General features: G+C 38.9%; 2 protein-coding genes across 5 annotated transcripts in view; one reads left to right on the top strand and one right to left on the bottom strand.

Annotated features, from left to right (window-relative positions):
• The first annotated feature begins 283 nt into the window (after window positions 1-283).
• LOC144004186 (uncharacterized) lies at window positions 284-10,945 on the top strand. 3 transcript variants are annotated; one of them, XR_013279233.1, is made up of 8 exons: window positions 284-865; window positions 3,383-3,533; window positions 3,659-3,777; window positions 3,913-4,075; window positions 4,152-4,270; window positions 9,828-9,982; window positions 10,067-10,138; window positions 10,576-10,945. XR_013279233.1 is itself a non-coding variant. In XM_077501206.1 (8 exons), exons 1-6 carry the CDS (start codon window positions 596-598, stop codon window positions 9,867-9,869), a joined length of 909 nt encoding a protein of 302 aa, XP_077357332.1. In that variant the 5' UTR covers window positions 284-595; the 3' UTR covers window positions 9,870-9,982; window positions 10,067-10,138; window positions 10,576-10,945. The 3 variants fall into 3 exon arrangements, 2 of the variants coding, with proteins under 2 accessions (XP_077357332.1, XP_077357338.1); XM_077501206.1 differs by having other exon boundaries at window positions 3,341-3,533; window positions 3,656-3,777; XM_077501212.1 differs by having other exon boundaries at window positions 3,341-3,533; window positions 3,656-3,777; window positions 9,828-9,994.
• A 1,054-nt stretch (window positions 10,946-11,999) lies between these two features.
• The window catches only part of cd9r (CD9 molecule related), a 13,311-nt gene continuing 10,763 nt past the window's right edge, over window positions 12,000-14,547 (bottom strand). Inside the window, exons 7-9 of one of the 2 annotated variants that reach the window (XM_077501229.1) lie at window positions 14,355-14,450; window positions 14,182-14,265; window positions 12,000-13,349 (exon numbers count right to left, since the gene is read on the bottom strand). In XM_077501229.1, coding sequence (XP_077357355.1) covers window positions 13,146-13,349; window positions 14,182-14,265; window positions 14,355-14,450 — 384 coding nt within the window. In that variant the 3' untranslated portion in view covers window positions 12,000-13,145. The remainder of the gene's footprint in view (window positions 13,350-14,181; window positions 14,266-14,354; window positions 14,451-14,547) is intronic. The other variant, XM_077501235.1, reaches the window with a different exon arrangement.

Here is a 14,547-nt window from a genome sequence, read left to right as displayed (position 1 = left end):
TAAAGTATGTAAATATTGTATCTGTACTTACATAAGAGAGGCAAATATGGGCAAATAATACATGAGAAAATACACTACACTGCTTTTTTTTTTTTTTTTTTACAAGTTTTTTAAATAACATTTTTTAAACTAACATTTTGTCAAAACAACCAAATGTCCAAATTATTTTCATTTCCAACAATAGAAGTATTTAAACAAGCACATTGTATTTGCTTCTGGTCACATGGTCAATTAAGGGCCAATTGGCGAACAGGTGTGTTGCCAAGAGGTCATAAATGCTTTATCCTCAAGGCGTCTGATCCCCAGCGTTTTGATGCACAGAAACTCACCATGGCAATGCATTTGAGACACAAAAGATATCACATGGCTGTCTTCCAGATTTCCACCATCTTAATAACAACTCTGCCCCATGTGATCTGCAAACCGACCTCTTCTGACCACTTTCACCCCAATTTACAGGGGAACCCAAACAGTGCAACACAGAAAACCTCAAAAATAATTTGAGCCGAGAAGATGCAGAGCGACAACAATTACGTTCAAGCGGGCAAGTGGAATTCTCTGGAATATCTACAATAATTGCAGACGACGATGAACAATGGATGAACATGGAGACAAAGTTTTAACCAGGAAAATGACCAGCAGTCCAAACACAACATGGCGTCGTCTTCTGAAAGGGACCACACTTTTAATGAACCACGTGACAAGGCAAAGAAAATGGAAAGAGAGGAGACTGGTGTTTCAAATAAGGACTGCAGCTCGGGTCAAATCCAGCATGTGGTCTTTGGGAAGTTTTTCATCACTGGTCAACTTGAAGCAAACATTCCTCATCGTCATGTGGACCGTCGGTCTCATTCAAGTCTTACAGGTATGAACGGAGAGAACCATTTTTAATAGCTTTGACTGCAGTGAATTCTGCTGACAAATCTTGCTAAATATTATTTCAAACTAATTAGCCAACATTGAGTGTCCATCTAGCGTGTCCACATTGGGTGCTATTTTTTTGTCCTCCCTCATAGGATAATTAAGCACAATGGTAGAATGACTGTGACTTTCTAGTAAAGTTTTCTGTACTTGTATCCCACTACACTATTAGTTCCAACTAGAGCTAGTTGCATGTGTCAAAGTGAAGGAAAGATATTTTATTTAGGAGACTTGTAATTTCACTGGTATGTGTGCAAATGTTTGGTCACTTTTAATAAGACCTCAGAGTTTTGTTTTTGCTCTACATTTTCATGATGAGTCAGTAATTCTGATGACATCCAGAAATGTCATACTGTGCAGCCACACATAAAGTCATGGAAAAAATTGAGACCGCCATGTTTTCTTCAATTTCTTGCTCATTTTGTCTGGTGCCACTAAAGTGTAACAAGTGGCTAAATGACAAAAACATGCAATGTCTAAAAGTACTGTTTTTGACAGTACAGTGTCATAGCTATTTATGCAGGAACTTGTGAAGTGATTTTGGTTCTCAGAAAACCTTTGGAAAATGTCTTGATCAGTTCTTGAATTCAACTGGTATGCACAGTTTTTTGTTGTCGTGGATAATACTGGTCCACACAAATCTGCTTTTTAGTTGTACTTGGTACATTATTTAAAATGAACAGGGAACTGAAGAAATGACAGGGTCATTCCATGCCAAATCAAATCACACAGTGGGTTGAACCAAGCGGATTTTGATTTTTATGAAACTTGCTGTATATGTTGAGAGTGATGGTGCAACACAAAATCTCAAATTTTTGAGAATCAATCGGAGCTAAGGTTAGGGAGCTACGGCCTGCCAAAATTTTAAGATTTTTGTCAAAGGGGCGTGGCCACCTTCCTTTTGAATCCCAGGAACTACTGGGTTGATCTTCATCAAAAGGTATTGTTGGAAACGGAGTTAAGTATTCCAAATCTACATTAATTTAGAAAATTGATGCATATTTTGTTAACCTTTTGACCTTTTGTTAACCTTGAAATTAACCTTGTGGATATCACATGGCTAAAAGTTTTCATGAAATGTAATCTCTCACATGTTCTCTAAAAAAAAATCAGTGGTACGTTTTTTGTCTAACAGCAATAAGGAGTCGTTGAAAAGTGAATATTTGAGGATATGGATACTGTAACTCCTTTTTTGCTGCTAAACAGAAAAAAAACTGATCTGAAACTTGAGGATTTAGAGCTCATGTGACAGGTTACATTTCACAAAAAAATTGCTGAAGTCATGTGATCCACAATTTCAACTGATGGGTCACATGACTAAATTTTTCATGCAATGCAATTTCTCACTTACTTACAAATATTCATAGTTGAAAGAGTTAAATATTCATTGAAAGTTGAATAACCAATACATATCTGAATGTATGGACACTTTAACTAATTTATTTTATTTTTGTAATTGCTGCTATACAAAAAAAAAACAACCTCTGAAACTTATGCTTTTCAGAACATGTTAGAGACATTTCAACGATTTTCTTTTCAAGTCATGTGATCCACAAGGTCAATTTCAACATCAACGTCAAACAAAAGGTTGTAAGGTGACTAAAATATGCACCAATCATCAAAATGATTGGAGATTCGGAATCCTTGTTGAAATTCCTATTCAACAATACCTGTTTTGTTTTGTGAAGATATAACTGGTAGTTACTGAGATTTAAGGGTTCAAATGAAGGCGGCCATGCCCAGTCACAAAAATATTCAAATTTGGTGGACCATAGCTCCTCCGATTGACCTAAATATTGAGATTTAGCGTTGTGATATCACAAAGTACAGATCAAAATCAGCTTAGTTTTAAAATGTTCAGATTTTTCAGGTGATTTGGCATGGAATTATTATTATTATTTATTTTTATTTTTTTTTAAATCTGGTAGCATTTCATATAACCACCACTTAAAGAGACCAAAAACGCTTTATAGTTATTTTGACCCGTCATCTATGCATACTGAAATAATTATCATCTGTTTACTCACAAATTGGTGGTGGTTGTTATTAGTATGACACAGTTGTTCTACAAGAGTGCTCTAAGCTGGATCTTCTCAATGCGATTTTATAAACGCTCAAGCTAACCACAGGGCATATGTAGACAAACAGCCATTTAGGTTAACACCTATTTGTGAAGTGGGAGGAAACGCATACAGACTTAACACATTGAGGATGACTTGTTTAGTAATTAGAAACCACCAGGCCAACCTTTTAATATGAGTCTTTTGTTACACCAACTCCAGTAAGGAGGTTTTTAATATCATTTGGACCTACTGCTATTGACTCAAATTCTTAATCTGGCAGAATGGTGTTTGGCTCTTTCATAAATTATTTGTATGCATGAAAGCTAAATAACTATTGTGAGTTTACGTTTGAGCAGGGAAGTAACTTGACACAAGTGCAACACTCTGTTGCTTGGCAGTCCACTCACAAGGAAAAGGTAAAGAGAGGATGGCAAGTCAGCGGCTCGAAAGAGGTCTGGCAGAAGCTTCAGCCTGAGGTGGATTGTGGAGACACCGCCATGACCCTAACTGTCCGGAGGAGACAAGCTGTACAGCTCCTGGTGGACAGAGGTGAACTCACAGCTACTTCCAGGTTTAGTCTGAGATTCTTTTGAAACACACAAACGTGTACATTTCTTGCATACAGTATTTTTTGTTGAATTCACATTGTTTTTTTTTCTTCTTCTGTAAAGCAGAGAATGAATCATCCATACACCTCTCCCAGCTGCCACCTCATTGTGGTTACTCTGTGGAGACCACATGGCGAGACCTCAGCTTGATAGCCCAGTATGATGCCTGTCATGTCACACAACAGGTACAGTAGGTTTTGTAGAATAGATTTTCTATACAGGATGTCAGTGGGAGGTCCCTTCAAAAAAGTTCTGTATTTTCATTTTGTGTTCTGCTTGCTTGCACATGACCAATATAATGAAAGTTTTGCAATGACTAGGGAGACAGTTATGTGCTGCGTCAGCTATGGAGGGGGACTCCAGTCAAGAGGTCATGCCCGGTGTCTCGTGTCAAGCCTTCCATGATCCCCTTGTCACTTTGTTGCTCCCTTCATCATGGTATGGATGTCAGACTCTCTGCTACACAAGAATTGAGGATTAATGGTAAGCCATATTTAAGGTAGACACATGAATGAAATGTTTATTTATGACTTGTTGATAAGTTTCTTGACTTATGCAGTTGGTGGAGAATGGACCCCAGTGTTGTTACTGGTGCAACAGTGTGGCTATACTTGGGACAGACAAGATACAGATATGTTAATAGCCACTCCATTCATTACATGTGGCATGACAGTCAAGGTAGGCTCTATTCTATATTGTTTTACACACTTGATATTTAACAGCGATCTCAATTGTTTTCTGCACTTATCCAATCTAATAGGATTCAAAGTAATGTATTCCAAGTTCTCGTGTAGCATAAATAACGCCCAGACATTGTTTCAGAGGGAGTTATTTTATCGCGGGTTCATCTTTTGTGTTTTTTTTTCACAACGTGCTTTTTGGTTTTATTTATGTATGTATGTATGTATGTATTTATTTTATTTTATTTTATTTTATTTTATTTTATTTTATTTTATTTTATTTTATTTTATTTTATTTTATTTTATTTTATTTTATTTTTGTCTTTGCACGGCCGTATCTCTCTAACCCAAGGTCCGACGGCGGCCATACGGGCATCCATGGATTCGTATTGACGAGAACTTTCCGACAGTGTCAGTCCCGATGCTCCACAACATTGCATTCCAGAGATAGAAAATATATACTGTGCTGTATGACAAGTAAATTTAAAAAACATACTTTTAATGGAAAAAAAAATACTGTCAATGAAGAAAAAAAAACAAATGAAAATGATGAATAAAAAAGCATTCATAATAAACTAAAAATCATACCAAACCAAAAACATGCATAATGAATGAAAAAAAAAAAATACTGTGCTGTATACTGTAATAAGTAAATAAAAAAACAAACATGCTTTTAATGGAAAAAAATGAATGTAAATGGAAAAAAGGACATATATGATGAATGACAGGGCATTTACAATAATGTAAAAATTATACCAAAATGAAAAACATATATTATAAATTTAAAAAATATATATATTTAACGAGATTTATTTTTATTTTTTTAAATTAACGCGGATTTTCATTATCTCGGGTAGTTTGTGCAACGTAACACCCGCGATAAATGAGAGAACACTGTATGTGGTGTAAAACTGCATTTCATCCAAATGTTAAAAGTTTCCTGTATTGACTAGTGTTGTTCTGATACCATTTTTTTGGCCCTGATACTGATTCCAATTTTGCAGTTGCCAATACCGTATTGATACCTAGAATTATTATTACTTTTTTAAACATCCAAAAAGCTGCCCTGCCCTTGGTTCAGAGCATTCAAGGACCAATAGGATATCTTGGCTTGGCATGCAGTGAAAACATCACACATCTGTGAATGCCGTTCACAAGCAAGGTACAAGATGCTGCATCCAAAGTCCTCTCTTTGCTGGTGATGAAGCAGAAGTAAACTCTATGGATAGAAAGTCCATGCCTGCAACTCCTGCCGGTGTCCTCCCTTCTCATGTCCATCTGCAATCCGACGCTCCTCCTATGTATTTTAACCAGTCTTCCTTTTCTACTCAGTTGTCTGGCCATCCTTCCCCTCATGTATCCAGGGCCGGCGCTAGCCATTTTGGTGCCCTAAGCATAAATGTTTTGTGGTGGTAATTTATTTAAATTATTATTTATTGTTTTTATAAGGCCATGTTAAATGAAACAGATTAATGTAACTGCAATGGATTCAATTCCTAATGTAAATATTCATATTCTTAATAATGTATTAAATTAGAGCAAGAAGTTTCTACTCTTTGCAGCATTGGTACTTTTGACTGTCTAAAATATGTGCTGCATGAATTTCTCAACTGAATCGAAAATCGTTGTGAATCATGAATTGAATCGGGCCCTTGTGAATCGAATTAAATCGATTCTGGAAATCTGAATCGATACCCAGCCCTACTTGTAAGTGTCAATATTGAAGTTTTATAAATGTTCACAAAAATAAGTGATATATAATAAGTCTTTATAAAACTAACAATGACACCAAATACTCAAATAAATAAAGCTAAATGAATTAAAATAAAAAATAAAACTCAATGCCACTACTATTAACAAATAAACATCTGGAAATAAACAAAGTGCAAGCAAGTTAGTAGAGGCCCTACAGAGGCACATGTCTACATTTCTGGGCTGCAAAATCGGCTATCAGGTCATCATATGACAGCTTTTGTGCAATTTCCGCATTTATGTTAGGGTATGAAATGCTCCTTGAACATATTGAAGCATTGATCCTGTATTCAGAAATACAAGACAATATTCAGGGATTCTACAATGAAATATGGTTTTGAACCAACCATGGTACAAACATTTTCTAAATTGATTAGGATTATGGTATTGTGCAGGCCTATATTTAAAACACAGGTACATGAAAATTTTAATAAGAAGGACTGATAGGGCACTATGTAAAAATTCTGGACATAATGTTAAAACTATGAATATGAAATGAGGAAATCTACTTAGCCTTAAGATGATTATTATTATTATTTTCAAATTACACTTTCACCAGTACATGCCGCTCTTGGCCGTTCCATATGAAACAATATTGTCTCGTCACATTCTATTTAACATACCGTATAATGAACGTGCTGGTCACAACCATTCCACTGCGGTGGTTTGGAGTTTTTTTTTTTTTTTTTTTTTGCTAACTGTGGTCATGTAAACGTAGCTGCTACAAAATAAACAAATTGTCATTGTCATACCTGCAAGTGACACATCGAGCATCATCTCATTGTTTTTTCTTTTCCTCTTTTCCGCCCCCAATTCTTGATGCCTTTTTGATGACATGTCCAGATATCCAAGAATAAACTTCTGCCAAATTTGCGATTGAAGCATAAAGTGCACCCCACCCCCCTCCCCCTTTCCCTAGTACAGTAGTTTGCTCCGTTGGAGCAAAAGTGCACCCCGCAGCCCTCCCCCTTTCCCTAATAGGAACAAACTACTAGGGGAGGGGGGGGGGGGGGGGGGGGGGGGCACCAACGTAGACCAGCAATACCGCTCGTCGAGTAAATAATGCTACGTTATTTTTTGTATTTATTAACATGCTTTACAAGCTTTTATTTTAAATATTAGACACTGATATTATAATTACTAATATGATTATTTTTACGGGCTTTATTTGTTTTTTGGTGCCCCCTTAAGGCCTCAGTATGCTTCTGCGAGAGGCTCGCGTCGAGGCGTCACGTTGGAGCTCCGCTCGTGCGTTTGCCTTCCGACTTGTGCGCAATACACATCGGTGTCTGCTGGAGTTTCACACCAAGTCCCGCTGTCGCTATGGCTGGGCCGCCACAGAGTGGCGATTCTTCTGCATTTTATGACGGATTCAGGAAGTTCAATTTAATTCAGAAACACGAAACAAAGCCTTAAAACTTAAGCCTAATTTATGCCTCCACGTTTGCTCTTGCGTCGATGAATTTTAAGTGCCGCGTCACTCGTGGCCGGCCGACGTGCACACGTCGCCAATCCTTGGACGCACGTCGATGGCGGGGCGTCGCTCGCTTCTGATTGGTCCGTTCGATGGCGTTTTTTCTTTTTTTTCTCTCTCTCTCTCTCCCCGCCCCCCGCCCAGATAGTTTCCGTGAAGGCAACTGGCGGCGCAAATCGACTTCCCTGCTCGGAGACCACGGCTGTGCATGTGGATATGTGCCTGGGACGAGAGGCGGAAAACAACAATAACAAAAAAACAAAAAACAAAACTGTGTTCGCTAAGCGCACGGCTGTTGTGTTTTGGCGAGTTTACGGCCGACACCGGTGCAAATTGGCAATAATTAATTGCCACGGTGATGAACTTACTCTCCCCCCGGCTTTGTTTCGTGTTTCTGAATTAAATTGAACTTCCTGAATCCGTCATAAAATGCAGAGGAATCGCCACTCTGTGGCGGCCCAGCCATAGTGACAGCGGGACTTGGTGTGAAACTCCAGCAGACACCGATGTGTATTGCGCACAAGTCGGAAGGCAAACGCACGAGCGGAGCTCCAACGTGACGCCTCGACGCGAGCCTCTCGCAGAAGCATACTGAGGCCTTTAAAATTCATGGCTCGCGTCGATCATGTGATCGACGGCGCTCATCGACGCGAGAGCAAACGTGGAGGCATAAATTAGGCTTTAGGCTTGAAGGCCTCAGTATGCTTCTGCGACGGGCTCGCACGGGGGGGTTACGGCGTTGCGCCGCTCGTGCGTTTGCCTTCCGACTTGTGCGCAATACACATCGGTGTCTGCTGGAGTTTCACACCAAGTCCCGCTGTCGCTATGGCTGGGACGCCACAGAGTGGCGATTCCTCTGCATTTTATGACGGATTCAGGAAGTTCAATTTAATTCAGAAACACGAAACAAAGAGGGGGGGGGGAGTAAGTTCATCACCGTGGCAATTAATTATTGCCAATTTGCACCGGTGTCGGCCGTAAACTCGCCAAAACACAACAGCCGTGCGCTTAGCGAACAGTTTTCTTTTGTTTTTTTTTTGTTATTGTTGTTTTCCGCCTCTCGTCCCAGGCACATATCCACATGCACAACCGTGGTCTCTGGAAGTCGATTTGCGCCGCCAGTTGCCTTCACGGACACTATCTGGGCGGGGGGCGGGGAGAGAGAGAGAGAGAGAGAGAAAAAAAAGAAAAAACGCCATCTAACGGACCAATCAGAAGCGAGCTACGCCCCGCCATCTACGGCGTCCAAGGATTGGCGACGTGTGCACGTCAGCCGGCCAAGAGCGACGCGGCACTTAAAATTCATGAGCGCCGTTGATCATGTGATCGACGGCGCTCATCGACGCGAGAGCAAACGTGGAGGCATAAATTAGGCTTTAGGCAGTTGGTGCCCTACGCGCAGTGCGTGATAAGCGTATGTGGAGCGCCGTGTCTGTGTATATCCCTACCGCCCTGATCGCTATCCAATGTATCCTGTGACTCCACCTTCATCTAAAGACCCTGTTGACCCACCTAAACATTCTCAATTTCAACAAACTACGACACTAATAACTACAGACGAGACGGATTATGTTCATGGGTTCCAAGCACATCCTTACCTCCACCACTTCTACCACCTTGTCAACTCTGAAGGAAGCACAAACTCTGAAAAAGGAACTGCCTTATCAGATTATTGGCCTTTGTACATGTATCTCAATTTTATTGGACAGCAACATCCATTTAACAAACTTTCTGAACAACCTGATGGGGAAGAGGACAAGCTTTTTGAAAGGTTTGGTAAGTCAGTTTTCCCCAGCGGCCATGTATGTCATGATTGAGGATTCAGACATTGATTGCTGTCGAAAAGACTTTTGCCGTTTACAACACTATTTTGTTTGTATTCGTATGAATCAACATAGTCGTGTAAATTTAAGTATCTGTTTTGATGTCGCTACATCAGATCTCCACTAGATGGCAGAACATTCTTGACTCTTCAAGTGCCTTAAACATGGACGTGCTTTTGTTACCTCTGATTAGAAAACCGGTTACACTAATAAACACCAAACCATGCGAGATATCTTCCTGAGCTTCAACTTTCCCTATATAGGTCTTGATAACATATGTTAAGTCATTAAAGGAACTTTCCTAGAAAATCAGCAAGTAAAAACGGAGGCCCAACCAAGAAAAAAAAAAAAAAAAAAAACAATGCAAAAAAATTAACATGTAGTTCTTTCTTTGTTGTCTCATGTTATGGTTGAAATGGCAAGCTAGCAGGGTGTGTGTTCATGATCATATATTAAATTACAAGGCTTTTATTGACCTCTGAATTTAATGAAATATGTCTTCGTAGAGCGTGGACTGGGGGTTTTTCTTTCGATACCAGACCCTTTAGTGGAGCTTCCAGCACCCCAGTCTTCTTCTCCTTCACAGGTCAATGTGCCCTGCTTACTGCAGATGGTGACATCTGACCTGAATGTTTACAAGGTGGCCCTGGGCGGCTGTGATGTAAGAAACCATGTAATGCAGACATAGGCCTACTGATGATTCCTCTCCCTTGAATATGGAGTGAATTTCCAACATCCTTGTTAGGATTCAGGTCAGGTGGTGCTGGAGTTCCATTCTCTTCAACAAGGCAGCTATTACGGTAGCACGTACATCAAGGTACAGTATTGTCAAGTTGTCACTCAAGACATTTTAATTAGTGATGGGGAAAATAAAGCTTCATGAAACAAATTTATTTATTTATTTACTTATTTATTCATTTATATTCTTCTATAGATGGTTCTCTTGGTTTAATTGTAAAGGCTAGCGCAATTGAAATTGATTACATTTCCACTGCATCTTTACCAAGAATTCCATCTAGAGAATAAAAAAAAAAAAAAGTGCTTCACTAATTTTAACATTTTTCAGTGCGCTTAAATATTCACTTTTATTAGAATTTTGCTGTTGTCATACAATTTGCATAAAATAGTCTTCGACCACAAGTTTTGTTGAACTCATGCAAATGTGCAGAAGGCTGCAGTGTAGGCGTTTGATTTTGCATTCAAAACCGTCATTTGTGTTTAACGGAAATGTTCATCTTTCCATTGTATCTAAAGTTGCCCTGGCCAAGGAGTTTCACAGCTGCTTCCTTCTCCACACATCAACGCCCACCAAATCGGGAGGGTTTTGAACCCTCGCTTTGTTTCACTACCCTTCCACGTTGCCTCCATCGACTGGGGCATGCCATCTCAGCCTAAGGACCCAGAGGTATCCCAACCAAAACATGTAACAGACAACTGTCAATGTAGTACAGTATTTTAAACTACAGACAACAGTACAAACAATGAAAATCATTTTAATATGACCACAATTATAAATGAATGTAATAATTATGTTTTCACTTCTTTCCTTGTCCTTAGATTTCTTTTGTATGTCTGACAGGAGTGTGCTCTGTTGCAGAGGTTGACTGCATTGTAGGCAGTGAGTTTAAAAACAAATCTGACACATACCTATGATCACAAATGAGCAACTGAGGGTGTGGGGCGGGTGGAATCTATATTATGTAAAAATAATTTTCTTTTTATCATCACAGGTCCCAATAGTGGTGTATGTGCTTTGAAATAAAGACCCTGGTGTACAATGCTGCAATCTGTTCCCGCTGTCTTTAAGACAAAGTACACAAACCTCTTGAGAGTTACTAAAGGCAACAGTCATGACTTCATGACTTGTTAGCGTTTCTTTATCCCAACTATTACTGGCTGAGTAGCACAAAATATGTAATGTCTACTTCAGCAAGCTAGTACTTGATAACTAACCAAGAAGATAGTCACATTTAGTGCTCACCTTTATATGGTAAGACGGAATATGGCACAATTAAACCTTACCATGTTTGCCTACTGCCCATAGCCAGCTGGGATAGGCTCCAGCACCCCCCCACGACCCTTGTGAGGAGCAAGAGGTTGAGAAAATGATGGATGGATGTTTGGAGTACATTGGGCCTACGCTTGTAAAATGGCTCAAACTAGTAGTCAATTAACTCTTTGACTGCCAAAAACGTTTAATAATGATTAATACAATCACGATGTATGCTGCCATAAATGTGAAATGACGTCATCTACATTTTTTGTTTTTGTTTTTTTTCGTCAATGGACGGAGCAACGTCTAAATGCAGCGCTGCCCGGTCAATGGGTTGTGGAATCAAAAACACCACCTAACTATGGCCAGCAGATGGCAGCATTGTGTCTCTTTTCAATGGGCTGCTGGTGTATGGAATTACAATGAAATGTGACGGAATTTGATGCAATCTGATGAATGCTCGTAATCAGCAAGATGGCACTGTGCAGGGGTTGGATTTTTTTGTCATGTGTGGCAGTAAAAGTTAAAATGTTCATGCAAAATTCTAATTATTTTTCAAGTATTACATCCATGAGGATATATTTTTCTCTCCAAGCAGTTACGTATTTTTGTAAAAGCACACTTGATCTAAAATATTGAGCTTTTGTAATTAATCAGCACTTTTGACACAAAAATCATTACCATAGCATAACAAAGTAGTTTATTTTATTTTTGAAAAAAGGTAACGTCTGTCACAGGTTTTAGAACAAAAATCCAACACTGTCCTTAACAAATCTCAGGTAACACAAAATAAAACAAGTTGTCTAGCTAGTACCAAAGTGTTACAGGTGAAAGATTTTTGGACAGAAACATTTGATTAATTTTCAGTGACAAACAGTAACACTGACCAGTTATTAACCGAACATATTTGTTTCTAATAAACTGAAGTTTCAATGACTGGTGTCTGATATGGTACGACACTGAACACCCTATTGGTTGAGCTGTGAATGTAGCTTCCCTTATGTAATCTGAAACGTAAATCCCATGTTGATATGACAAACGGTGGTTCAAAGCAAGCACTTGCAAAAAAAATAGCGTCAGTAGTTAAGATAACGGCACACGTGGCAATGATATTTTGATGCTGAGTCAGGAATGAAATTGGAATCCTCCACCTAGCTAGTAAACAGCGGAGTATCGGACAGCGGCGGCCAGCAGGTCTTTCTTGATCTGTTTCAAGAGGGTAATGGCGCACACCAGGGCAGTGATCTGTCATGCGGACAGAGAAAGTAGAGGGGAAATAAAGCAAGGGTGAATGAAGCAATGAATGACACCCTGTGGGCCCCATGGCAACTAAGATTAAAACTGCAAAAGAGTGAACATATGTCTTGCGTATTGGATATAATGTGGCACTGGCCAGAAACAGAGTGGAGTGCTATCAGAAGAAAGGAAAGGAAAATTGCTGAGTTTTGAATGGAAATGAAAGAGTTTAATCTGAAGATCGCGCCACACACAGTTTTTTTCCGTTCAATTTCAAGCTTTCAATAAACATTCACTAAAATGTCAAAATAATGACCAGGACATATAAGGCATTAGTATACACCAATTCATACATTTTATCAGAAAGAGAGTTTTAGTGTTTAATATCCCTTCAAACCTGCATTACAAGAAAATGACATTGGTCAACTCCCGACAAGAAAAACAGCCTTTTTAATGACACTAGTGTAATTTGTTTTATCATGGTCACTGTGTGTTGTACATAAAAAAAATAAAAATAAAAATTAACGTGTGCTAAGTAAAAAGTATGTTTTCATTGTGGAATATAGTGAAAAAATGATAAAGTAACTTGAGCAGACTAAGTCTGGACCACAGTTGTGTTGGCCGCTGTGAGAGGAGTGAAGATGACTGGTTCTTGGGCAGGGTAAGGGCTGGAGACAAGTTCATTCTGAGACACGTTAGGCAGGGATGGAGAAGCATTGGTCAAGATGATGTACTGAGGAGATGATGAGCTGGACACAAGCTTCTGTCTGAGGATCGTGCTGCATATTAGAGCAGTGATCTATGTGCGTGCATGTGTGTGGAGGGAGGGGGTGATCAAAGACAATAAAATGTGATTAAAATGGATGAAAGGAAAGATGGAAGACAGAGTTTCAAGTGGTTAGAACTTTGAACATGACCGTAAGCTCCACCATAAATTCTTTCTATAAAAACATGTCTGTCACTGTTTTTCATAAACATTTTTTTCCCATTACATTTTGAATACAACCTACAAAATATCTTGAAATGGAAACATTTGAGCAAGTCAAATGTGGAATAAGCTTTTTTGTTTTCTCTGAGTTCTTCTAGACAAATTATCTTACACATTGAATTTACATCGCGCTGGTCAAACATTTGTGCTCAAGGGCCACATTTGATTTTTAGATGAGATAAAGTATTTGGGCTATGTCATTTGTAGATGAGGTTTAAAAAAAAAAATCAGAGATGGATGCAAAATATATAAAAATGTGTTATGTTACCCTAAAAGCAAAATGGCAACAGACACCGCATACTCATGGTTCAGCACTCACGGATTTGCATATCTTCTTTAAAAAAAAAAAAAAGTTTTTGTTTTTTAAAGGGTGGCTGCCTCTTCCCCCCGTTTTTCATGGAAAGTGCATACTGAATTATTGATCTTTTTTTTTTTTGTAAAGAAATTTTGTGTTTTAAATTTAATACATTCCAATGAGTGTAAATTATGCCTGGATTTGCTAGACTGTCCAATCTCTATTCCCTATTTCCAAAATCAACAATGTATTTGTCCTACTTTTATAGCTTGAATTCATCCATGCAACCCGAGATATAATTTGCTTGATTTTTTTTTTTTTTTTTTTTTTTTAAAGCTTTTTTCTTACCAACAGAGCTCCTGTTCCAATGAAGATGGCCATCACCATTGGTGCGTTGTTGTTGAAGAAATCCATGATAACTCCAGGACATCTCTGAAAGCAAATACCACAAACTGAGCACACATGGGAAAAAGATTTTTGGCCAATCATGACACCTAAAATCTCTGAAGGGGGCATCTTACAGGCATGACGATATTCTCCAAAAACCCTTTTGGCTTAGGGCAGGTCTGTTGAATAGACTCCAAAATTGTGATCCCTGTCAGGCCGCAGCAATGAAGCTGCAAGATGGAGAAGGATGTGGGTGCGTTAAAACAGATGATGTCTATAATCACTGTCAAGTGAGAAAATTTGAGCAACTTATTTCAAATATTTCCT

The sequence above is a fragment of the Festucalex cinctus genome, chromosome 1, assembly GCF_051991245.1.
Source record: "Festucalex cinctus isolate MCC-2025b chromosome 1, RoL_Fcin_1.0, whole genome shotgun sequence".
NCBI lineage: Eukaryota > Metazoa > Chordata > Actinopteri > Syngnathiformes > Syngnathidae > Festucalex > Festucalex cinctus.
This window is presented reverse-complemented; position numbering and strand designations above follow the sequence as displayed.

Excerpts from the sequence above, each read along its gene's own strand:
- LOC144004186 (XM_077501206.1), top strand. The coding sequence starts at position 596 with ATGGATGAACATGGAGACAAAGTTTTAACCAGGAAAATGACCAGCAGT. Across the intron at positions 3,778-3,912 it reads CCTGTCATGTCACACAACAG|GGAGACAGTTATGTGCTGCG; the intron begins GTACAGTAGGTT and ends TGCAATGACTAG. Across the intron at positions 4,076-4,151 it reads ACAAGAATTGAGGATTAATG|TTGGTGGAGAATGGACCCCA; the intron begins GTAAGCCATATT and ends TGACTTATGCAG.